At 52.1% G+C, this 23938-nt stretch overlaps 2 protein-coding genes across 2 annotated transcripts; both read right to left on the bottom strand.

Moving 5' to 3' along the window:
• Positions 1–2736: 2736 nt before the first annotated feature.
• On the bottom strand, positions 2737–9568 carry MYD88 (MYD88 innate immune signal transduction adaptor). The gene is made up of 5 exons (XM_032183278.1): positions 9193–9568; positions 5708–5839; positions 4941–5121; positions 4216–4307; positions 2737–2986 (listed from the first exon to the last, which is right to left on the bottom strand). The coding sequence occupies exons 1-5, from the start codon at positions 9566–9568 to the stop codon at positions 2832–2834; spliced, it is 936 nt and encodes a 311-aa protein (XP_032039169.1). The 3' UTR covers positions 2737–2831.
• Positions 9569–11018: 1450 nt separating this feature from the next.
• LOC116486841 (cryptochrome DASH-like) lies at positions 11019–23319 on the bottom strand. The gene is made up of 14 exons (XM_032183338.1): positions 23263–23319; positions 22316–22488; positions 20819–20912; positions 19920–20050; positions 19265–19413; positions 18840–18928; positions 17800–17873; positions 16617–16706; positions 15919–15998; positions 14836–14895; positions 13725–13882; positions 12273–12392; positions 11425–11601; positions 11019–11198 (listed from the first exon to the last, which is right to left on the bottom strand). Exons 1-14 carry the CDS (start codon positions 23317–23319, stop codon positions 11091–11093), a joined length of 1560 nt encoding a protein of 519 aa, XP_032039229.1. The 3' UTR covers positions 11019–11090.
• Between the last annotated feature and the right edge of the window lie 619 nt (positions 23320–23938).

The raw sequence follows: 23938 nt of genomic DNA, 5'->3' as shown, positions 1-23938 counted from the left end.
CATTTCTAAAATGCGTATCAGGATAGAAATATAAACACATCTGTGTACGTATAAAAATAAACGATTTGGTATTAACAGCTTCAACGAGGACAATTTCGGGGAGGGAAAGAAACACAATTTAAAAAAAAAAAATCATCATTTTTAAATCTCTTTTTTCCAGGTGTTGAGAACAGCGACCTTCCAATAAGCACCGAAGAGGGGAGAAGGGAACCGTGCTGCCACGGAGCCGCGTTGACAGTAAGAGCATTTTGTCACCCACAGGTGTCACCCTGCATAAAGTCAGCGTGCCGAGACAGATGTAGAAATGTCACAAGTGCATACGTTGGGTTTTACTCGGAAAGGACTGACATTTAAACCACCTATTTTACATCCTAGGGCTACTGCTTCGCTTTGCAGCACCCCCAGCCCTGAAGCACAGCATCAGGACCCATGCTGAAGACGGTGCTTAGGGCTGAATCTGCCTCCAAACCTCCCAAACTATTTGAGGTGCATTTCCCTTAAAATAGGCTGTGAGAGGCAAAGGAAAAAAGCCCTGGGCACTCCCCATCTTCACCCAGGACTCACTCAGGCCATGAAAATGAGCAGTCAGTGCCTGTTTCTCCTTCGTGGAGCAAGCAAGCTTCTCCCTCCTGCTCACAGCACAAGCCCTGCAGCTCCAGAGCTGGCAGCACGGAGCATTGCCTCCCTCTAGCGTCTGGACCAGAGCCTCCTGCTTTTGTTCCTGCCCCTAATAAGACACCGGACGAGTTCTTTCAGCCCTCAATTCGAGAGGAATCTGGTTCAGTCCTGTGAGTAATGACCCGTAATTAATGTTGAGAGGCACTCTGCAGTATGGGAATTCACCAAGCCCCAGGAGCGGCCGGGGATCAAGCAGCCTCCAGAAACTCGTCCGTAATTAACATTTAACCATTATGCAGAAGCCCCGAGGCCAGCAGCTGGCTGTTTCTGCAGGAGAGGCCCGAGGGCGACAGGACACGAAGAGGAACTATTTAGAAACCCATCATCAGCTCAACTTTTCTCCTCCCGTGCCCGGGGGGCTTCTTATTGGAGCCAACAAGACAGGAAGATGCAAATGTCACCTTGGCACCATGGCAGCGGTTGTTTTTGTAGAAGGGACTGAAAAACACCCAGTTTGCAGTCCCAAACTGCCCTGATGCTGGCATAAAACGTGTCACCAAGCGTTGCTGTGCTCAAATCAAGGCCTGAGTGCTCCCAGCCAGGAGGGAGCAGCAGCCCCCGGTGAGCGAGCATTCATTTCTGGTGTGGGTGAGGAAAAGAAACGTGCACGTTCCTGCCTGAGGAACTCAGCCCTGGTAATGCTTTAAAACATCTTTAAAAACTCACATCCACCTTAAAAATGTAAACTAGTAAACCATTAAGCTGTAAAATCAACAGGAGGCAGGGGCTGAAGTGAGGAACAAAGAGGCAGAGTTCAGACAACTGCAGAGACACGAGCAAGCTTCCCCTCTTCCCAATTAGTGGGTAAATATTTACTGAAAAGCTGTTTCATAGACCAACAGGTCACTTGAAAGCACTGCTTGGGGCAGAATTCTTGCCCACACATCAGTGACTCTGCTGGTTAACTCAAATATGCTCTTTCCTATTAAGGGCACATTATCTTTTATAATTTAAACAGCCCCATCTATAATTCAGTACGCTTTTTATTTGATATTTATCCCCGTGCCTTTGAGGCATCCCAAAAGCTGATGTACTTCTGGCAGGCTCTTCAAGGTGACAGTTTAAGAGCCGGACCCACGGAGGTGCCCAGCTCTGTTCCTCTTCAAGTCAGTGAGCAAAAGCACCCTCCACCTTGTGTGGCGAGGCCTCCCCCTGAAAATACAGGTTTAAAGACTGATTCTCTAATAACAAGTGTCTGGTGTAAACGTTTAACAAGGCCTGGGAGTGTAAAATCCTGGTGTAAGACACGCTGCTTAATCAGATGTCACCTGAACACGGGCAGGCACGCTGCAGGAGTGCGTCCTTCCTTGCAGTTCTCGCTTCAATAAGCAAAAAAAATCACTTCTGTCAAACCTGAGGAACTACCTCAGGAAGCGCTGGTGCCAAGGGATTCATGCTGCAAATGAACACGGAACGGGAATCCTGTCAGAGAGCCTAAGGATGGAAACATCCGCGGAAAATAAAGCCGAGTTCAGTGATTCTGCATCAGTTCAAATTGCAAGGATAACAGCTCCGATTTTCCTGATATTGCTAAGAATCGAGGTAAAAAACCAGACCAGAAGACGTGGCCGATTTTGGTGCCACAATCGGTCGTTCTGCTGGTGCTGGCCATTCCCAAACTGGGAACTGGAGTCCGAAGCCTCCCCTCCTGCAGATCACCGAGCAGCCGTGGGATTTCACTGACGTGTTAACAAGAAACCAACCCTAAACGTCACTGTAGCCCTTAGAGAGCTTTTAAAATAGCACGGCAATTTTGTTTACAAAAGCCTGCAGTTTGAGGCATTTCCTATCTTACACCAGCATTTTATGTTCCCAGGTTTCACTAAATGCTTACAGTCGGCCTTCTCGTGTTAGTGACTCAGTTTTTAAATGTGTATTTCCTCCATCTCCAGTAGAAGTTCTTCCTACACGAAATGCCAGGCGCTGTTGCTCACCGACCCGAAGAGGAACACCCGGGCAGTTCCTTTATCTCCCCGTACAGGTTAAGAAAAAGCAGAAGAGAAAATTCTTTGCTCCCAGTCGCCGGCTCCAAGCACTGATGGTGAGGCTCCAAGTTCTGCAGTGGTGAAAGGCACCGCGTGAGCAACACCGTGGTCCCAAAGGCAAAGTCAGGAAAAATTAAAAAAAGAGCAGCTGGAACTCGTAGCTTCGCATCACGGCAGCATGAGGGATTTGGCCAGTCTTGTCCAGAACCATTTTTTGGTGCAAGGGTTGGTGTAATCACAGATTGTGATGAACCGCAGGATACTCGGGAACTCGTTCTTCATGGCTTTGCACTTCACGGGAATCAGCCGCTTGAGACGAGCGCCTGAAAGGTGAGCACAGGGAGAGCGTTACACAGAGCCCCGCTCAGATCACGGAGTCACAGAATGGTTTGGGCCCTAACAAACTGCAGATCCAGAGGAACAAAGCACAGTTTCTTGTCAAAAGCACCCAGGAGTGCAGTGCTGAGTACTTCCAGATGTGCTTGGAGATAAAATCGGGACACTCAGCTTCTCCTAGATGGTCAGCTCTGCTGGGTTATCTCCAGGTCTTTCTCTTCCTGCCCTGAATCCCTCAGAGAGGCCGCAGAGAGGGGCTGCGAGGGATCCCTGATAACAGGAGCTGCTTTTTGACAACCATCCCTGTGACAAATGCTGCTCAAAGAAGCTCTGGAGAGGAAGCTCTCCCCTCACAGCTTCCCACAGGGACACCTGCCACCAGCACGAGGCAAGGACAAGATCTGGGAACTGCAGGAGGTGCTTCGGTGCTGTGTGAAGCCACCCAGTTCATCACTGGGGTGAAACTGCGAGCGAGTCGTGTTCCTTCTGCAAGCCCGTACTCACACGCCTGTTTTTACAGGCAGAGCTCAGGTTTTACGTTCACACAGGCGTTTTTTTTCCTTTTTCTGCTGGTCTAACTGCAGACATAACGCCAGAACTGAAAACTCTTTGCTGCAAATCCTCCTGGCTAGGGGCCGATGCAGTGCGCTTGGGATGCTCGATGGATTAATGGCCACGACAGGAATTATTGCATCAAGGAAGGTGCAGCCGACTCCCAGCTCCACCACCCGCTTCTGATTTAACTTCTGGCATGTCCTAATGCCACGCCAAATCCCTCACCTAGAAACGAGGCTCGGTACGTGGGCACACCCACAGATATTGCACAAGCTCCTCCTCCCCAGGAGCAGGGACGTATAAAACACGTATAAAACCCCTGTTAGCTTCAGCGGCTGCTTCTGGCGCTGATAAATCTGTTTGCTCAGGGAAGGGCAGCCCCAGGGCAGCCCCTGGGACTTTCACACGTCTGAGACATCGGTCGGTGGAAAGAGCCCGGGTCTGAGGCAGTCACTGCTTCTGTAGCTGTTGATTAACCATTTTCTCCTCTCTCACCTGTATTTATCTCACCTGTTTGATCACATCTAGGGCTCCGCCTCATTCTGCACTTGTGCAGTGCCCACGAGTAAGGCGCTGATCTCAGCCGGAGCTTCAGATGTGACCGTAGTACAAGTTATGATGTGGAGAGGCAATTTGAAGTGGGGTGGTTGGGAGATCTTACCTGGGGAAAGGCTAAGAGCAAATTTGGTCTGAAAGTCGCACTCGTCGCTTTCCAGGTAATCGTCCGAAATGACGACCACCATCCTCCGACACCTGGAACCGAAGCAGTCAAGGGAGAAGAAAAAATAAAATGTCAGTGGAGACAATTCTCACCATCACTGGTAAAACTACAAATGCCTCCAAATTGCTCTGATGGAGAAATGAGCCCAGGAGCTGTGATCCAGCAGGAATTAAGCACAGGGTACAGACTACAGACAGACAGACAGACAGCTACACTACGCACAAAAACTTGATTACAGACACACTGAACCACCACAAGATGAAATAGCAAAGTCCAGATTGTCTGTGCAATCTTTATTTGGTCCTCTCTTTATCCATTATAAAAAGGCCATCTTAATTATCTGCTCGCATGCTCCCTTTAATGACTGAGCATCGTTACTATGAGAATTAACTGGACAGGGCTCTGTTATGTGACTCAATTCACCTCGCGTAATGAATTTGAGCTTTATTCACCAATTTCCTGCTTCCATTCGTTGGAGGAGCCTGGCTGCAAACTGCGTGTTAGGCTCTTTAGGGAAGGCTTTGCTGCGTGCAAACTCCTTCCTGGGGGTTCTGCACAGAGCTAAATCTGGCAGGACTGAGGGAGCAAAAGAGCTCCGGAGGTCAGCATTTCCCCACGCTGCAGGCATCGCGGTGAAACCACACTGAGCTGACCCCTCTGCTCACCTCCTTTCTATAAGCTCTCCGCTGATGGACCACACGCACGTTCCTGGCAAGACGTCCCGGTCAAAGACACAGAGCTTCAGCTTGAACTCAGTTTGTTCCAGCTCCCTGATCATCTCCTGGACAAACTGGAGGTCTTTCTGACAGTAGCAGATGAAGGCGTCAAACAGCTCCGTTCCGTTCCCTGAAACCACGAAAATTTTAGCTGTCATCTCCTCTAAATAAACTCCTGCAGCGAACATTCATGTCTGGCAGCTCTCATTTATTTAGCACTCCTACCAACGTTAAAGCTCTTTATTTTAAGGGCCACGTCTCTCGGAATTAAGCACCTCAATATGGCCGGATAGTTTTCCACTGTGTTATTTTATTCCCGTGCCAGTTTCACTGCACGTATCGTAAAGTTTTTATGCCAGTCGAAGCCTGCGACAGTGAAAAGTAGGTCAGGCCCCGAAAGCTGAGGAGGGAAGCAGCAAGCCGGCAGGCAGATGCAGCCCAAGCAGCGCCCAGCCAAGCAGAAGGGCAGTTTGGCTGCCAGGAGGGAAGGGGAACAGAGCTGCTGTAGGTCAAGGCAGGCAAAGCTGCTGTGCACAAGCCCTGTGTTTGCTGCTCTGTGGACGTTTGGTGGGGACAACGATAACAGCAGAGGCGGCCACCCAAACTCAGACCAGCCTTTTTGCTTTTCTGTGCGTCCCGCAGGGCTGTGGGGGGCAGCTGGAGGCGATTTCTACGCGAGGCATCGTGCAGCGCTGCGAGCGCGGGCAGGCACTCACCGTACGGATCGTCCCTGGTGGTGATGCCCATCAGCTCCGACGTTTTCGGCACGCTGCTGTCGACGGCCGGCACCTGCAGCGGCTGCTCGGCTTGCTGCTGCTTCCTCTTCAAGTACTTCTTGCAGTCCTCCTCTGCAAAAACACAGCAGCAGCGGCACGTGAGGCTCCCGTGACGGCGCTTTCACGCTGCCGGAGCTCGTCAAAACAGAACTCAAAACCTATTTCATGGAGTAAGGATGTTTAGAGAGTAAAACCCCGCCTGGTTTTTGGTGCCTGTTTGTGGATGTGTTGGCCTGGAGTTTATCTAACCCCTCCTCAAGCCTCTCGTTGCTGCCCCCAGCATCTCCTCCAGCATTTAGCTCCTGCTCACTCTTGCTGTGTAAAGAACTCTCTTCTAATTGTTTTAAACTTCAGCTCTGGTCTATCCCCGTACACTTTAAGCATCACTTAACCTACTGCAGGCTGCCACCGCTGTGATTCTGAAATATTTATCATTGCCAAATAACTTTGGGAAGGGGGAATCTCAATTAGAACTCCTCTTTTTCCTTTTCCTAATAAACGTCACACTTCAGCTGATTTCACACCTCCAGCCTTCGTAAGCCGGAGCTGCAGGTCACGATGAGTGCGTGTGCTCATCACAAACAGGAGGGACGTGCAAAATTCCAGCAAGCCCCTGAAAAAGGCTTTATGTTCTCCAAGAGCTATCAGAAACCTTCTTGTGGCTCAGGCACTGGGATAACGGATAGGACAAGGAGGTCTGCTGCTACGAATTTCCCAGCCAGAACAGCCCTGATCCATTACAAACAGGTTTTGTTCAAAAACTGAAGTGGTAAATCTGATGATCAAGACTTTGGAGAAGCGACAAGAAATCCTGCAGCCTCCGCTACCCTGAAACGGGCAGTTACAGAAGAACTTGAAAGTAAAAGGAGATTTGAAACTGGCGATTACCAAGAAGATGAACCTCCCGTCTGCCTTCTGCTGTGCTTAATGTATAGAAATAAAAAGAAAACAAACAAGCAGCAGTCAGAAAGCCCCAGTCACTCCGAGGGCTAGGCTGAAAAAGCGACAGGGATGGCTGGCACAGCAGCCCTGGCAGTGGGAAGGAGTGCCTGGAAGCACCCTGCCTGCAGTTGTGAGCAGGTGTTCGTTTTCAATGCATTTGCTGTCTTCTCTTCTTCTTTCTCCTCGTTGCAGAAGTGGCATCTGTGCCGGCCCGAGCTGAGTTTCTGCAGCTTGGTCCCCGGCTTGGTCACCTCTCCACTCCCAGGTGCTTGCTGGTTCACCCGGACCAGCCACATTCACAGATTTTTGATGGCTTCATGCTGTAATCTCATCGATTCCTGCAGCATAAACCTGAGCCACCAATGAGCCTGAAAGGATGGAAGACCTGCAGTAATTTGGCTTGGATCAGTCCCCAGCAGGAGTCACTGCCTGGGCAGGCACAGGTTAATGAGAACGAATAAGAGTCAAAGACAGTCAAACAAAGCCTGAAGTATTGGAGAGAAGGAATAAAAGGCGTTGGGGAGGATAAAACATGAAACCTAAAGTGCAAAAGCTAAGCATGTGGTCCTTGTAAGAGAGAGAACAGACCCACGCCCTGTCAAGCGGGAAAGCAGGACTTGTAACTGGTCAGGAAGACTTAAAAATCACTGAGTTTCAGCAGGAACCAGTACACACGTACCAAAGCAACGAATTTTACATCCCTAAAGACGATCGTACAATGAAATAAGCTGCTGAGAAAAATTAAACATAGGGCACTGCTGCTGAGATGGAAAAGCTGCCCCCTGTACCCGCAGGTAGTACGCTGGACCTGAAATGACCTGTGACAATCAGGAGGTAGAGGCCGTGCAGGACATCCTGAGGCCTGTCAAGTGACTGAAGACGCCTTTGTGGGGTCAGCTGCATCGTGCCCCAGATCTGCTCCTCCCGTAACGGAAGCAGAGACCACAGGAACCTCGATGCTGATGTTTTAATCTCTGAGCTGAATCCCACAGCTGAAGTCCTAATACGTGAAGTCCTAGTTCATGAAGATGCCTTTCACATCAGGACATACCGCACGTGACAGTTTATGCAACCGTCCATTTTCTTTCTTCTTATAAAATAAATAGCTCCGACTTCTGCAAGAGTTTGGAGAACTAGCAACAGATTGCAGGGCCCAGCCGCAATCCTCAGCCAAAAATCATAAAAGACAGGAACGGCCACACTGGGTCAGGCTGTGGGTCCATCTAACTGTCCAAACAATGCTCAAAAACAGCTGTCTAAGGGAGAACAGAAGAATAAAGTAAACACAGAGTGATATTTTCCAAAATTAATCTTTTAGCTGTAATCTATTTGTAAGATCTATGTTGTGGACAATTCGCAGCTCAGACATTTCCTGAGCCAGTGGCAATATTTTTGTACCCAACAGCCCTCAGTGGGTTTTTCTTCCAAGAATTTATCCGTCTCCTCTTATCAGCGTGACCCACAGCTGGGCTCAACTTGTGGCTTTCCTGGAGCTCTGGCTCCTCCTGCTCACCCCACTATTGTCTGTCCGGGGTCTGAAGAAGTCAGCCCACTGCGCTCCCTCCTGGGGGCTCGGCTGAATTTGGGGCCACGAGCAGCCTCGGTGAGCGATGTGTGCCATTTCTGATACCTCAGGTCCCTCACGCAGCTGTGGCTCACAAAACACTGATTTCTTTTTCCTTTCCCCAAAGTCTTCAGAGCGTCCTTCGCTGGGCAGAGCAGCGGGAGCACAGGGAAGCCCTCCGTCGGTTCGTAGTCAGGCTCTCCGCACAGCCACATTCCTACAGCTTCAGCTCTTGCAGTAACAGGAAATGAGATTTGTTATTTCTTCATCGGTAACCCCGTAAACGACACGCCACAACACACGGCCTCAGAGCAGCCCCTGGCTTTGGAAGCGCTTTGGCAGTGAAGTTCCCCTCCAGTTCTCGCAGCCGGCTTCCCTGTGAACTCCTGTGATCGCGAGCAGAGCCTACAAAGCACAGGTTATAAAAGCAGCCGTGGGGCCTCCACGTTCACTGCTGTGTGCTGATTCTGCCTTGTAATTTTTCGGTTTACATGGAAATGAATTTCCCCTCCTGGCGCCCTGACCCTACAGGCGGTGCTGCACACCCCGCACCCCAAATTTCCCCCTAGCACCGCACCGCTCCCACATTGTTCAATATCTGAGCCTCCTTCTGGCCCAGGGTGCCGAAATCATCCTTGGACGTGCTGATAGGAACTGAGGGTGACCTCTGGATAAGATGAAGCTCGCGATTACTTCGCAGGGCTCACGGTTAGCAGAACCGGGGCGCCCTTCCCTCCTGAAAGCCCTGTGAGGAGGAACCGTGAAGGGGCTGCCGCGTCGCTGCGTGACCCCAAAAACCCCCAGCAAGGAGCCGTGGGGCTCAGTTTCCCCTCACACCCCCTCCGGGGACACCCCCAGGATAAAACCCGGCCCCTTTGTGCCCATTTCCACCTCCCCCTGAGGTACTCCCGCGCCTCACCCACGCTGGCCGCCAGGTCAACCAAGACGTCGTGGCGCTCCAGCTGCCTCAGCAGCTCGAGCAGGCGGCCCACGGTGGCCCCGCCGGGGCAGCGGCTCTGCCACTCGTCCAGCAGAGCCCCGGTGGGGTCTGGCAGAGCCTCCAGCCGCCGGATCTCCAAATATTCGCAGCCCAGCTCCTCGGCCAGCGCCGTCCAGTCGGCGGCGGCGGTGGTGCGGGGGTTGAGGTAGAGACCGAGGCGCCGCCTCACGCCGTAGTTAAGAGCCACCATGGGCACCGCCGCCAGCTCCGGGGGGAAAAAACCCGGAGCCGAGCCCGGAGCCGAGCCCGGAGCTGAATCCGGGGTCGAGCCCGAGCTCGCCGGGGCCGTGGCCATGGCTGGGGCAGCTTTCGGCTTCTTCTTCCCTCCCCCGGAGCCTTCCCGCCCCGCCTCGCCTCACGGGGCAGGACCCGCCTCTGCCTCTGCCGCCCCCGGTGGGAGGCGAAAGGAGGAAGGATCGGCGCTTCAGGAGCCTTTATTATTACTATTATTATTATTATTAATGTATTTTTTTTTGCCCAAATAACACTTCAGGAATCCACATTTTGTCTTATTGCCCAGCTCCAGGCTTCTCCAAAGGATCTGGGGGCGCTGTTGGATGCTCGCCTGAGCGTGACCCACAGTGTGCCCAGGTGGCTGTAGAGCTCAGGGATATGGTTTAGTGTTAGGTCAGAGGTTGGACTCGAGGATCTTGAAGTCTCTTCCAACCTAGAAATTCTGTGATTCTGTGATCCTGGCTGGTAGCAGCCAGCAGGAGCAGGGAGGTGATTGTTCCCCCGGGCTCTGCTCTGCCGGGGCTGCACCTCCAGGGCTGTGCTCAGCTTTGGGTCCCTCAATACAGGGACATCGAGGCACTGGAGTGTGTCTAGAGCAGGGCTACGGAGCTGGGGAAGGTGATAGGACCAGAGGGAATGGCCTCAAGTTGTGCCAGGGGAGGTTCAGGTTGGAAATGAGGAGACATTTCTGCTCAGAAAGAGCAGTCAGGCATTGGGACGGGTTGCCCAGGGAGGTGGTGGCGTCACCGTCCCTGGGGGTGTTCAAGGAGAGGTTGGATGTGGTGCTTGGGGACATGGCTTAGTGGTGACATTGGTGGTAGGGGGATGGTTGGAGCAGGTGATCTTGGAGGGCTTTTCCTGCCTTAATGACTCTGTGATTGTCCCACCCAACACCCAGACTACCAGATTCACAAGGGAAGGCTGACAGCTGATGTACACATAATCTCCGTGTCTACAGTTGTGCTTCTGCTCTTTTTCCACTCAAAAGCTGAGGCACTTCTGCACATCCAGCTTTGGAGCTGCCAACTCTGCATTATTCAATTTGTTTCCTTTTGACAGATCTCGCTTTTGTGCTCCATGTTGGCTGTCTTCTCAAGGCAGTCCTGAACCCCTCTACCTAAATAACTAAGAGATTTAGCAGAGTTATGGGATTATTCTTTACCAAAGAGGTCCGAGTGGATCCCTAGTGGTAATAAATCCCAGAGCCGCGTCCCTTCTGCTGAGAGGGGCCTGCTTCTAGGCACTAGACATCCCCTGAAGTCTCACTATCTGTGGATCTCTGTTGCGTCAGTGGAAATGAGGAAGATAAAACACTCCAGCAGCAAATTTTTTAATTGCGTAATGAGCAGTGGTTTAAAAGCTTTAAGAATGAAAAATCAGCATAACAAAATTTGCGCTAAATGGTTCTTTCTGAGTACCTGCTGCACAAACCAGCTGCTCCAGTTTGTAAGAAGAGGTAGAAATTGAGCTTGTAACAGCTGTAAGGCACAGTGCCAAGCAGGAGGCACTGGAAAAGCAGCAACACCTGCTCAGAGTCCCAGTGAACTCTTCTCCAGCTCTTCTTCTGATGTGGATCACCTCCGTCACTCATCTTTCTTGCGAGAGAAGTAAAAATCCATCCCTCTGTCCTTGTGCTGCGCCGGGCCGTGAGCAGGTCCTCTCCTGCCCCGGGGATGGGGGCTTCTTCCCTGCTGCAAAGGAGAGACGAGCACTGAGACACTTCTGCTGCTGCGCTGGGCACTACGCAGCCTTGGCACGCAGTGTTAGGAAGAAAAACGTGCACGTGGCTCTTCCAGCCCCCAGATACGGGGCAAAAATTGGGGGGTTGGCCTGAGAGGCATGGTTCTAGTCCTGGATTTAGGAAATGAGAGTTTCTTGTAAGGTTTCCCAGCCCGTCCCAGCTTTCCCAGTACTCACAAGCCTCTGGTTGATGTGCCTGCTCCACTCCGGGGCCCTCACGAGCGGCTGTGGGTAGGTCTGGCCCAGAATTACGCCCACCTGGCGGAGTGCGGCACTGCTCAGTGCCCACGGGGCGTGGGCATCAGCTCCCGCAATGCCCCGTAGCTCTGGCAGCCACAGCCGCACGAAATCTCCCTGCAAACAGAAGGGACAGGGTCCAAAACTGAAGGGTCCAAAACTCCCCAAAAGTTGCATTTTTCTTCCCAATGATAGATGGAAACCAGCACTAGCTTAACTGCACACCACGGTGCTTGGCTAAACAAACCCCAGGATCTCTCCAGCTGCATCCCCTGCTAGGAAAAAATCTGATTCCTGCTAAATTCTTCCTGCTACGGTGGTAAAAGGGAATGCTGCTACCTAAGGAACGGGGTGGAAGCAGGTAGCCCAGGATGTGAACGACACCAAAGCGATTGGAAAGGGCAATCTGTGTGCTTGGAGAGAGGCAGAGAAGCCGCAGGTTTCATCCAGCACCTCCTGAGGTGCCAGGCGAGCAGCTGAGGCTCTCCAGCCACTTCTGAGTCCCTCCCGAAGCTGCTGGAGGCAGGAGGTGCGTGACACCGATGGGAGGTGGCCGCCACCCGGAAGAAACGCTGACGAAACCAAGCCGCGGGGAGCTGGGGAGTGCAGCAGGCTGCAAACGTCAGCTTTTCCTGCACAGGGAGGAGGAGGAAGCTGCCCGCCTGCCGGCAGAGCGAGCACAGGGCTGCGGTGCCCACACGGCGCATCGATCCCCGGTCCCTGCAATATCAAGACGAGTTTTGTTCTGCTGCTCGCTGCGAGGCAGCCCGGGATGATGTCTGACTTACGTTGCCGTCATAATCCAGGCCTTGTTTAATCACGTTGAATTTCCTCTTGTCCCTGGGGTCGTTGCCAACGCCGGCGCTGTACAGCCAGTTGCCGTAATTGCTGCAAACGTCGTAATCAACCTTGAGGAGAGGAGGAGGAAAGGGAAAGCTTCATCACAACTCTCCCAGCCTTCAAGGGCTCACGTTCCAAGATGGAGCAGCCTGGAACATTTCAAATACTCCAGAAATTCTTCCTGGAGACCACAGACAAGCAAAATCATCCCTGCAGCTCCCATTAGGCAGGCTGGAGAAAAGTCTGAGGGAAGGGAGTGAGCACACAGAGTGCAGGAAGCTGCCACCAGCACAAAGCAGCAGTTGAGTTCCTGCTACACTTGGATCTATTCGACATCTCAAAAATTCTATTCTGCACCTCAACAGAAAGCTCTCAGGGATGCTTGTGTAAAACGGAGCCAGGCTTTTGAAAGAGGCACAAACGAGAGCAGAGCACGGTCCTGCCTGAGTGCCCTTGGGATTGCCAGGATCTCGGCCACTCCTAACTCTTAATCACCGCTAGCTTTGAGCACCAGGCTTGTCCTGACATGAATTAAGCTGGCCTCTGCATATCACACCCACCTTTGTCAGCCACAGCTGGCAGATGCCACCAAAAGCCAGGCATGAAGCCATCCAGAAATGTGTCAGCGCCTTTGTGCGTGTGGGCGCCCCTCAGCTGTGCCAAACCAGGCTTCAGGGCAGCTCGTACACACACGGCACTCAAGGTACAGGACTTAAATCAGTACTGAAATGCAGATCTTGGCTGCCAGAGCCCAGCTCCAAGGGAGCTCGGAAAAGTTACGTTAATAAAAAAAGGCTCTTTTAATTAATTAACAAAAAAGGCTCTTTTAATCTCCTGTAGGAGGGAAGTGATGGTTTCGTTGCACCTCCAGCCGCTCTCGTGAGCGGAAAGTTTCCTGAATATCCACAGCCTCTGGCATCCCACAGACGAGGTCTTCCTGGAAAGAAGCTGTGGGGCCAAGGGCAGAAGAGCAACCCGAGACTGTGTGAGTGCTGACTGGCACAAGGGAACGCTGCTCCCCTTGGCAGGGAGGCTGCTGACTCCCCAGAAGGAAGAAAGATGCCTCCAGCCAGGGTGGAGCCCCGTGGAAGCTGAGCCAGTACTGTCCCTGCTTGCCTGCTCCTCTCTGGGTGATTTCTCCGTCCACATCACCGCAAGGATCTGGGCCAACCCTGGCTTCAGTGGCCTGAACGCATTTCTTTTTCTGTTCTATTTCTGGGCTGCCCTCCTCCCCAGCCTCTGGGGCGAGCAAATTAGAGCATTGTTAACATTATCTATGATAATTTTATCTATGCTTGACAGTTTTATTGAGTATGACAGATTTCTGGCTAAAACTCAACAAGAGAAGAACCAAAATTATCACTGCAAACTTCCTGGCTACCTCTTGGCTTCAGCCTTACCAGCAGGTGTTCGAACCACTCCGCCCCCATCCTCCAGTCCAGCCCCAGGTCCTTGGTGAGGAAGCTGGCGACGTTCTGCCGCCCTCTGTTAGACATAAAGCCCGTGGCAGCCAGCTCCCGCATGTTGGCATCGACAAAAGGAACCCCGGTTTTGCCTTCTGCGGAGACAAAAGGCGCTGCTGGGATGTGACGGCATTTTTTGGCACTCAGAACCGACCCGTGTGCATGCATTCACGGCTATCCGAGCAGGTAAAACAGTGCCAGTGTGCAGCAGCAGGGAGAGAAGTTTATGCTGGGGAGATTTCCTGATGTTCAGCTCTAAAAGACACTGGGAAGTAAACTGAATGGAAAAGTAAAATGAGAATTTAAAAATAAAAAGGTACAGAAAAACTTCAGCTTGGAAAACCAATGCATCAGGTGGAATTGGAGCAAAATAAATGTACAGACAGCAGGGAGATGGGCCAAGGACAACAACAAAAAAATGCTGAGAAAGGATGAAGAGCGGAGTGGGGTGTATGGGACAAGTCCCTGAGGATTAGCACCTGAAAAGCAGAGAGCTTTGTCTGTTGATAAGGAAAAAAATTGCTGTAGCTCTGCGTGAATGGACAGATATGGCACTGATATGAAGAAAGATCCACAGATTCACATGTCACGGGTTTGATACTTTAACCTGTTAGGCCCTCTGAGTTTTAATTTGGGATACTATCTTTGCTATTCATGTGACAACAAAGTTATAAAAGCTAAAAAAAGAAAACAAACAACAAGTGTATGAAAAGGCTGTGTGGCACAGCAAAAGGTGAGATTTATTCTAAGGCTGCTTTAACCTCACCAAAACCTCCTGGAAGAACAAACCTGGGCAGGGAAATCTACCTGCAGTTCATCTCACAGCCTGTGGCAGACAGAACCCGGGTATTTATGACATCCTGGGGGCCTGCTCCTGGTGGTGCTCGGTCTGGAAAGGCAGGCAAACATCCTGCACTCACCCAGGGTTCTGTGCTTGTTTGGTGATGAGAGTACAAAGTACAAACCTGAGCTGGCGCTGGGGCACACGTAAGCATGCAGCAGGTGGAAATCAAGAGCACAGCTAGCCAAGCCTCTTGTTCCTACTGACCTTTCCAGCAGTCAAAGAGCTGAAGATCCTTTTTCCAGGGGACCTCCTTACTCTGAAGCCCTGTTGAGGATAAAAAGGAAGTGTTTGTGAAGACAAACGCTGACACAAGCATTTAAAAATGAAATGCTGACAGCCAGAGGTGCCTTGGCTGACACAAGACATCGGGATGGAGCTAGCCCCTCTGTCATCACAAACCACATTCCTTCTGCAAAGATTTAGAGATAATCTGTTCATCCTACAAAGTGTTGTAAAGGGGTGCCTGGTGCACGCAGGCGATGCTCAAGGCCTTCTGAATTTTGATTATTTGGCTTGCTGGTGTTTGCTGTTTAACTTAAAAATGGCTCAGACCTCCTAAGCAGCTAGAGATACGCTCTGCTCCAAAGTAATATTTTCTTGTTCGGTTTTATTCCAGCACAGTGCGTGTGTGAAAGCCATTTCTGCAGCAGATACTGACCCCAGAATTACTCTGCAGAAGCCTCTGGTAAGATTTTGCTCCTGCAGCTGGGTAGCAACAGATAAGGAGGACGACTTTTAAGTCTGCAGGGGTCCGATGGCAATTACAGCTCTGCACGGTGGGATGGAGACAGCAGGGACTCAGCTCTGGCTCCAGACATCTCAGTTCAGGCCCACCACTGGCACCAGGTACGATTTGAAACGCCACGGGGTGTTTGAAACAGCCACTTGGGCTTGGCAAATGTGACTCAGGCCCTAAGGGAGACGCGTGCCCCTCTGCAGCCACACCAAGATGCCAGGCAGAATGCCCAAGGGCATCTAAAAGTGCTGCCCCAAGGAAGAGGGTCTCTGGAAACAGCACTTTTACTCTTGTTGTGCTGCTGGTTCCCACTAATATTTGTGATACTGTTCCCTGTAGTTAATCAGATTGGAGGCAAAACTTCACAGCAGCCAGGACCGTGGTGTTAAGGCACTTCTGTGCAAAAAGCAACTCACCAGGAGCGTCCCAGGGCAGTGACACAAGCACTGTACCAAGGGTGTTTGTACATCACAGCGCCTGCAGCCTCTTCTCTTCCTTTCCCCGATTTAAGACCGTCCCTTTCCCCTCCGGATACCGAGACCCGCACGCACCTCTTACTGAGAAAATCCTTCTGCCGTGCTTCAGGGCCACGAATCGGAAGTAATCCCGCCACAGCAGTTCAAACAGGACCCTACAACACAAAGCCAGGCGTTTGAAGAAGAAAACAAACAAAGAGAAACACACACATAAGCGAGCAAGAGGTCAATATCTGTCGCTTGAATAGGAATTGGGCACGAGCGAGCTCAAGGCCAGCCCAGAGATGGATTCACTGACCCCAAGCACCCCGCAGCAGCGCAGATTCCCCCAGTGCCACCTGCAGGCACGCAGGTGGTGGGTGAGGAAGAGCAGGGATCACCGGGCTGGCTGCGTGAAGCCCGCTTCCAATCCCTTCTTCCCCTTTTCTAAGGCGTCGTGCTCGTGGGCAGCCAGCTGAGCGAGCGCGGGGCCCTTTTGCTGATTTACAGAGATCCGTCTTAAAAATTCTGAGCAGAAACCCGCCACCGATAGCCACGACAAGTGGCATTAATAATCCTCACTTATAAAACACCTGAAGCCTCTGGATGTCAACAGCAGAGCAATAAACCCGTCCTGAAACAGAAGTGCGGTGAGCCCCAGAGGAACCAGACAGCAGGCACAGGCAAAACGAGCATTAATTAAGAAGAAAGTTAACAAATCGCTCTCTCCTGTGCGTGAGACGCCAGTTTCCTTTCCAGAAAACACGCGCCACAGCCATCACGCAGGGTCGTACCAGTAGGTGCTATCGTTTGCCCCTCTCTCTTTTTCATACTTCCGTAGCTGCTCGTAGATGTAGCGGGGTGAAATGCAGCCCAGCGCCAGCCTGGAAGCAGAAGGGAGATGTTTGGAATTCAGAACAGGGCAGTGCCTCGCAGCCTGGTGTCTCCACAGAGGGCACGGAGGGGCAGCTTTGTGCTTAGAGCCTGAAAAATCTCGGAGGTTTTTCCAACCGAGATGATTCTGGGATTCTGTGAAACCTCTTCAGCATCTGCCGCCGCTGTCCTGCAGCCCTCCCTCCCCTCCAGACCGATTTATCCCGAGTGGCTTGCCGAAAATCTCAGGCTGGGTAGGAAAATGAGGGAAGCAAAGCCAGCTCTGGCATTTCAACCCTGCAGGCTCCTTCTGTTTGTTCCCCCATCGGTGCCGTGCAGGGCAGAAAACAAAACGCAGACTCCAGCCCGATGGAAAAGGGTGATAAGACCCTAAGATTTTCCCAGAAATGTATTTGAATGCTATTCCTCACCGGGGCTGATGGAAACATTTGACCTTCTGGTGAGTTTTGGAAAACAGGAAGAAAGGATTTGAGTTTTTCCTTAATTGCTGACCAGCTGCACGCCTCAGCAATGCCCAGCGTGAGGTGTGAACGGCTGCAGCCGGAGCCGGCCCGGTGCTGATTGTCTGGCAGAAGAAGATTTCGGGGCAGGCAGATCGGGACTGGCTGTGCTGGGCAAACGGCCAGCTTGGAAAAAAACTCGAGTGGCCACAACGGAGAAAAGAAATTCCCAGTGGCCCTGGGATCCCCAAGTGCCAGCAGGTGGAGCCATCCGCTGCGAGCACTGAAGCAGAGGGCTGAAAATAAAAATCCTGTTCTGGAGCAGCCCTGGAAAATTGTTTCACGTTGCGGTTCTGTGACACAGATCCACAAAGCAGCACAGAGCCCGCACTGCTGCTCTCAGCACGCTCAGCTCCTCACTGCTACCCTTCAGCAATTCCTAACTGCAGGAATGTTCCCGGGGAATAAAGAGCCTGATAACAAAGAGCAGTTCTGAGACTGCTGTACCCCGACAAAAAGGACAAGGGAATCACACTCAGGCCCCCGTCCGTGCTAAATGAGTGTTGAGCAAACAGGTAACGTCGCTTTAGGGTGGGGGCAGAAAGGGAGCTTAAACCTCACAACAGAAGTTGTTTTTTTTTACCATGGTGCAAATTTGGTTGAGTAATCCATTCCTATCAGCCTGTTCCGAGTCTCCTTGTACGATGCAACCAGGTTCTGGGCGAGAAAAGAACAAACGACTTTAATACCTGACGTGCCACCTGCTAAAATGTCTTCTATGTCAGAGCCAGGACGATCCGGCAGGGCTGGGCTCCCTCTCACGGCTGCCCGCAAGGGTTACAGAGCTGCCAAATGACAGCCTGGAGAGCGCAGGAATTATTCAGGCCAGCTCTGGGAAACGTGTCACGAGCCGTGCTCCCTGCTCCAACCTGCAGCACGTTTCTTTCTGCAAGCACTGTGAAACACAGCACAGGTTACGAGCACTAGCGAGCTGTTCCGGCTCACCAAGGGCTGATAATATTTGCATTACTGTAAAAAAAAAAAAAAAAAGGAGCATCCAGCAGTGATCATATTAGTGCTCCCTAAAGGTTAAAAGCTGTCCGTGCTCCCCAGCACCAAGCAAACGCAGGATTTTCATAGCACAGCTGAAAGAATCCCCTGGAAGCTGTGTCAGTGAGCGCACCGGACAAATCGTTTCTGAATTATTTGGCCACGAGTTTTTGGGCCAGACTGCTGGGAACGGCTGGCTGTGGGCAGCAGCCTGGCTCAGTTGTTCCTCACCCCAAACGCAACTGCAGCCCTTCGGGCTCCTTTTCACTCCTCCAAAACGGAGGAACTGAATTGCTGCTGACGTGGGAAGGGAAAGCAACACGAGGCAAGTCAAGGTAAAGAAACCAAAAGGTGGTTCCAATTCCCTAAAGCTGAAAAAAAAAAAAAAAAAATACTAAAAAGGGATGGCCACTAAACTATGTTCCTAAATGTTTGTCTTACATTTCCAGTTCCTGGATGGCTTCTTTTTGATTTAGTTTGTCTCGCTGTAACACTGAAATAATGCTAATTCTCTCCTTTGTACAGTGCTAATACAGGAGCTAAGGAATTATTAGGAAGTGAACTGCAGCCTCACCCACTGGTACAGCTGGATGGAGGAGGGGGAGGATGCAGAGAAGGAAATGTGTGGGTTACCGTGTCCCAGAAATAATACTGGAGCCTCGCTAAAGCCTGGGTCTCTCCTCCACGGCAGGGGAAGGCTGTTCGTGGATCGGTCCCGGGATCTGCCACAGAAAACATTACCAACAAAAATCAGCCTCTGGAAAGCACCTCAACGGCAAGGAGCTTAAAAACAGGATGTTCAGCACGAGGGATGCTGCTCCGGGGAAATGCAAGGTTCTGCCAGAGCCTTGCTTTGAAAAAGGGCCACATCAGACACTCAAAACTGCTGATTAGGAGAATGTTTTCCACCCAGGGCCTGCCAACCCAGCTCCTACAGGCAGGGAATTTACCAGGGGCTCAGCTGGTGTGTGAAGGGCAACCGCTGCCTTGCGAGGCCTCCTTCTTTTGGTTCTCACTAAGGAATTCACGGGAGCAGCGGCCAAATTCTGTTTTCTTACCTTTCTGTCCCAAATCCTCCATCGTGGGGATACAGCCTTCTTCCACGCCCGGAGCCAGAGGCTTCAGCTGATCTGGCAGCTGCAGGGTTGGTCGGACCTTCCCCTCGGCCTCCACCGCTTTTCGGAACTGGGTGTAGACATCGGGCAACCTGCAGGGATCAGAACGCGGTCACATCTCTGTAGGAGAGCCGTGGAATTTCTGCCGTGTGCCCTCCTCACAGCCCTTCACTAATTTGCTTTCTGCTTCTGATGCAAACGGTGCCTTTTCCACTTGTGGCGTGTCCTGATGGGGCGATTTATCTCACCTGAGGGGCGGATTTATGGCCTAAAGTTTTAAGTTTTAATCACCCCCAGGACTGACCTCAACATACAAATCTGCAACCTCAGGCTGCCTTTACAATCGATGGAGACCAACAGGCATTGTTCTGGCCTGGCTTTTCTGCCCTATTTTATATATTTTCTTTAGGATACCACAAATCATTCAACTATGAACGAGATATCAAGGGATTATTGATGGAGGCATGAAGGGTCCACACCCAGAAGGCTCCTGTCACAGGCAGTTCCATCACGACCCCTCCTAAAACCCCTAAAACCCCTCCTGGGCATTCAGTGGAGCGAGCAATCAGTGGGACAGGGGAGGAGTGCGTGGCATCACCTGGCGATGGGCCCGAAGGGAAGGTCGTCGCGGTGGTACAGCGTGGCTGCCCAGAAGGGCTGCACCTCCACCCCGTGCTGCTCGCACACTTGGCACAGCTCCTTCTCCACGTCCAGCTCCTCCTGCGTAGCCTGGGGAGAACACAACGCGCTGAGAGCACTGCGGGGCCAAACCCAGCTGGCATTTGCACTCTCGTTAGCAGCACTGACACCAGAATGGGGAGGAGGTGAGAGTAAAGCTGCTCTGAGGAGCCAAATCCACCACCAGACGCCCTGGAATACTTGTTACAACCTCAGAGATGAATATAAAGCGGATAAACGAGGCCAGGCTTTTTCCAAGAGCCAAGCAGAAAAAGATTCAACAAACTGCCACGCAGGGCAAGAGGCTGGGTTATCATCTCGTGAGCAGTGAAGCTTGATAGATATTTTTGCAGATATTTTACGTTTGCATGGACTGCAAAGGTAACTGGACAAATACATGGACAAGAAGTTTGTTGATCAGTAGGGAACATCAGGACAGCACTCCTGCCTTAAGAAGTCCTTCAGCCATGGGATCTTGGGGGCTGGGGAGGTATTTAGGGGGAGCATCTCGCCCTGCTTCTTTGGTTTTCTCTCCCCATCTGCTACTGGGCACTGCCAGGAGATGAGTTCCAGGACAGGTCAGTGAGGTGCCAACCCTGCCAGAAGCCAGGGCCCAGATTCCTGCTTCCTTCCTCACCAACAGGTGCAATCCAGTCAGGAATCCCACCAGACACCGACACCGCCCCCCTTCCAGGAGCTCGCCAGCTTGCCTGGAGTTGCAACACCCCAGGGAAGGAAGGCTCTGAGCGTACAGGACCTGCATCATGTAGAAGAAACCTCGCTAATTTTACCTTTGAACCATGACAATAATTCCCTTACCTCTTCATGGAAAGCTACGACTCCAACGCAGCCCAGCTGAGTAATCAGATCACGGACCACATCTTCTGGCTTCCCTTTTCTCACAACCAGGGTACTGCAAACACAAAAAGTTGGCCCCAATTAGGTTTGATGTCATCCCTGGTCGTATATAGAGGAGCCCAGGCACCCCTGTGCCCGTTCTGTGAGGAGCACAGCCAGCCTGTGGAGGCAGACAGACAGGATTTGACTAGCCCACATTTTTTTTAGGAACCACTGAACGCAGTTTGCAAGCCACCGAGGCAGAGTTTGCACTGAACACATTCCTACCAGCCCGGAAGCCTTAGAAAGGATGACCGGGCAGAAAGCCAGGCTGTTACCTAAACGTGAATCTGTCAGATCTGCTCAGCCTCACACACGCACAGGCTGAGATTCGAGAACTGAACCCTCTTCCGATCTCCTTCGCAGGTAGCGGTGGCTTGTGGGCAGACCCCCCTCTGCTTTCACGTGGGATCGTTCAGAGGAATTCTTTCCTCGTCTTAGTAAGAATCAACAAAACTCCCCTCCCACACTGCAACCCCACAGACTGCCCGGCTGTGTACCCAGGGCACCGGGCCAAAAGAGAAGCTGTGGTGAGAAAGCTGGCCAGAGGTGGGTGCAGAGAATTCCGGGCAGAACAATCTCTCAGCAGCCACTAAGGGTGGCCCAGCAGCATTCGAGCAGCTCTGGATCTGTTCACTGCAGGGTGAGGGTGCAGCTACCCACTGATCACTTGTTTCAGCCCCCCAAAACACCCCAAAGCTGCATGGTCCACACCACACTGCAAACGCAGAGCCATTCCTCATGCATCTCCTGCCAACGCTGTGCTGCCCTGGGAGAAGACGGGCTCGCTGATGAATTTTCTGCTAAGCAAAGCCAAATGTTCCCAAGTAATGGGATCTCTTTCAGGCCCTGGTCTACCCTAAGTATAGTTCCTAAAGGTACACGAAAGAGGAATCCCTGAAGATCCCCTTGCCACGGCGTAGCCTGCCAAAGGGAACAGGTTTGCTGGGACAGGGCATGAGCAAATTTAACTCCAGTCTCACAGGACAGGACCCACGGAGGTCTGGCAAGCCAATTCCTGAGGAAAACTTGCTAGGGACAAGGAAGGAAGCATCCCAAGGTGCTTGGTGCCACCACCTGTGTCTCAGACAACTGCAGTTCATGTCTCTGCAGGATTCTGGGCAAAGAGCTGAGGCTGACACCCATCTGTGCTATCTGAGGTCAGGGAAGCAAAACCTGACTGGCACACAGCCTGGATGTTACCTAAAAGTGAAAAGTTAGCCTCAGTCCCTTGCAGATGTCACAGCAAGTCATCCAAACAGGGCTTGGGCAGTGACCAACGCTAACAGAAGGGCTGCTCTCTGGAACAAACCATTGTCAAAGCCCCAAACTGTCAGGATTTGACTCACAGCACAGATAAGTGTTGAAAAAGAGAAGGAAAATTAAAATAGATGTGATATCTCTATGGTGCTTTCTCACCTTCCTTTCTTCTTGAGCGTTTCCCTCAGATCTTTCACGCTTTCCAGCAGAAACCTGAGCCGGTGCGGCCCCGTCTTTGGGAAGCCGTAGCAGTGCGTGCCCGCGTAGTGCCGCGGGTCGAAGCAGTAGAGGGGAATGAGGTAATCGGCATTGCTGGCAGCCCAGTGCAGCACCTGGAAATATGGAGAGGGCCTTGACAGCACAGGTGTGGGGGATTTAGGGTTGTGGTTGGGGTTGGGGTTAGGGTTGGGATTAGGTTAGGGTTGTGGTTAGGGTTGGGGTTGGGGTTGGAGTTGGGGTTAGGGTTAGGGTTAGGGTCGGGGTTGGGGTTAGAGTTGGGGTTAGGGTTGGGGTTAGGGTTGGGGTTGGGGTTAGGGGTTGGGTTGGGATTGGGGTTAGGGTTGGGGTTAGGGTTGGGGTTAGGGTTAGGGCTGGGTTAGGGTTAGGGTTGGGGTTGGCGTTTGGGCTGGGATTGGGGTTGGGGTTGGGGTTAGGGCTAGGGCTAGGGCTAGGGTTAGGGTTACGGTTAGGGTTGGGGTTGGGATTGGGATTGGGGCTAGGGTTGGGGTTAGGTTTAGGGTTGGGATTGGGGCTAGGTTTGGGGTTAGGTTTAGGGTTGGGGTTGGGGTTGGGGTTAGGGTTGTGGTTAGGGGTTGGGTTGGGATTGGGGTTGGGGTTAGGGTTGGGTTGGGGTTAGCGTTAGGGTTAGGGTTGGGGTTGGGACTGTGTTTGGGGTTGGGGCTGTGGTCGGGGTTAGAATCGTGGCTGGGGTTAACGTAAGGGGTACGGTTGGGGTTGGGACTAGCGTTATGGTTAGGGCTGGGGTGAGGGTTGGGTTTGGGGTTTGGGGGGGCCACCTCTCCCCAGATTACCCATGAGCGGGGTGGCACCGGGGGTACTTGCACAGAACCCTCCCCACTGAGGGGATTTCACCGGCCGGGCCCTACCTGGTTATCGTGAGCCCGCAGGTCGCAGCGCAGCAGGCAGACGGCCGCCCTCGCCATGGCCCTCCCTCAGCCCGGCCCCTCAGCCCTCCCTGTTCCTTCATCCCGCCCCGATTTTCCTCATCCCTCCCCATTCCTTCAGCCCGCCCCGGTTCTCCTCAGGCTGCCCGAGGCTCTGCAGAGCCACCACATCGCCACCAGGCCATCCTCGAGGTCCCTTCCAACTCCCCGTCTTGGTGGTTCTCCTGGAAGCCCTGAGGAGGCACGGAGACCGTGGTGTCAGCCTACTGCTTGCTCACCTGCTGCTTGCGAGCCGTCACTTCAGCAATAAACGTTGTGATTCCCAGCACTGACGGCAGCAAAGTGAGGCTGGCCTCATCCGATCGTTTCCGTAATTCGGCGTCGGACAGCGGGGATCACGCATCCCTCGCTCAGTCTGCATTACTCACTGAATTGTTCCTCGGGGTCTTTTTTTTTTTTTTTTTTTTCATTCAGCTGCTCTCATAATACGAGGAAATGTTAAAAAACAAAACAAAACAAAACAAAACAAACTGTCTGCGTGGCTCCCTGGCCGAGGTCTCCAGCCACATCCTCCTCGTGTCTGCCCACTGGTGCTGCTGGGCTGGGCGAGGATGGAGAGGGGTTACTGGTGATGTCGGGGATCAGGTTTACAAGAAGG

This window comes from Aythya fuligula, chromosome 2, assembly GCF_009819795.1.
Source record: "Aythya fuligula isolate bAytFul2 chromosome 2, bAytFul2.pri, whole genome shotgun sequence".
Classification (NCBI taxonomy): Eukaryota; Metazoa; Chordata; class Aves; order Anseriformes; family Anatidae; genus Aythya; species Aythya fuligula.
Note: the sequence above shows the minus strand (reverse complement) of the source record. Positions and strands in the feature narration are given on the sequence as shown.

Bases quoted from the DNA above. Each gene is read 5' to 3' on its own strand.
- LOC116486841 (XM_032183338.1), bottom strand. From the start codon at position 23,319: ATGGCGAGGGCGGCCGTCTGCCTGCTGCGCTGCGACCTGCGGGCTCAC. The intron at 12,393-13,724 runs GTAAGGCTGAAG...CCTCTCCTCAAG, and splicing joins AGTGGTTCGAACACCTGCTG to GTTGATTACGACGTTTGCAG. The intron at 11,199-11,424 runs GTGAGTACTGGG...TCTCCTTTGCAG, and splicing joins GGCACATCAACCAGAGGCTT to CAGGGAAGAAGCCCCCATCC.
- MYD88 (XM_032183278.1), bottom strand. From the start codon at position 9,568: ATGGCCACGGCCCCGGCGAGCTCGGGCTCGACCCCGGATTCAGCTCCG. The intron at 5,122-5,707 runs GTGAGTGCCTGC...TCGTGGTTTCAG, and splicing joins CACCAGGGACGATCCGTACG to GGAACGGAACGGAGCTGTTT. The intron at 2,987-4,215 runs GTAAGATCTCCC...CTCACCTTTCAG, and splicing joins TGCTCTTAGCCTTTCCCCAG to GCGCTCGTCTCAAGCGGCTG.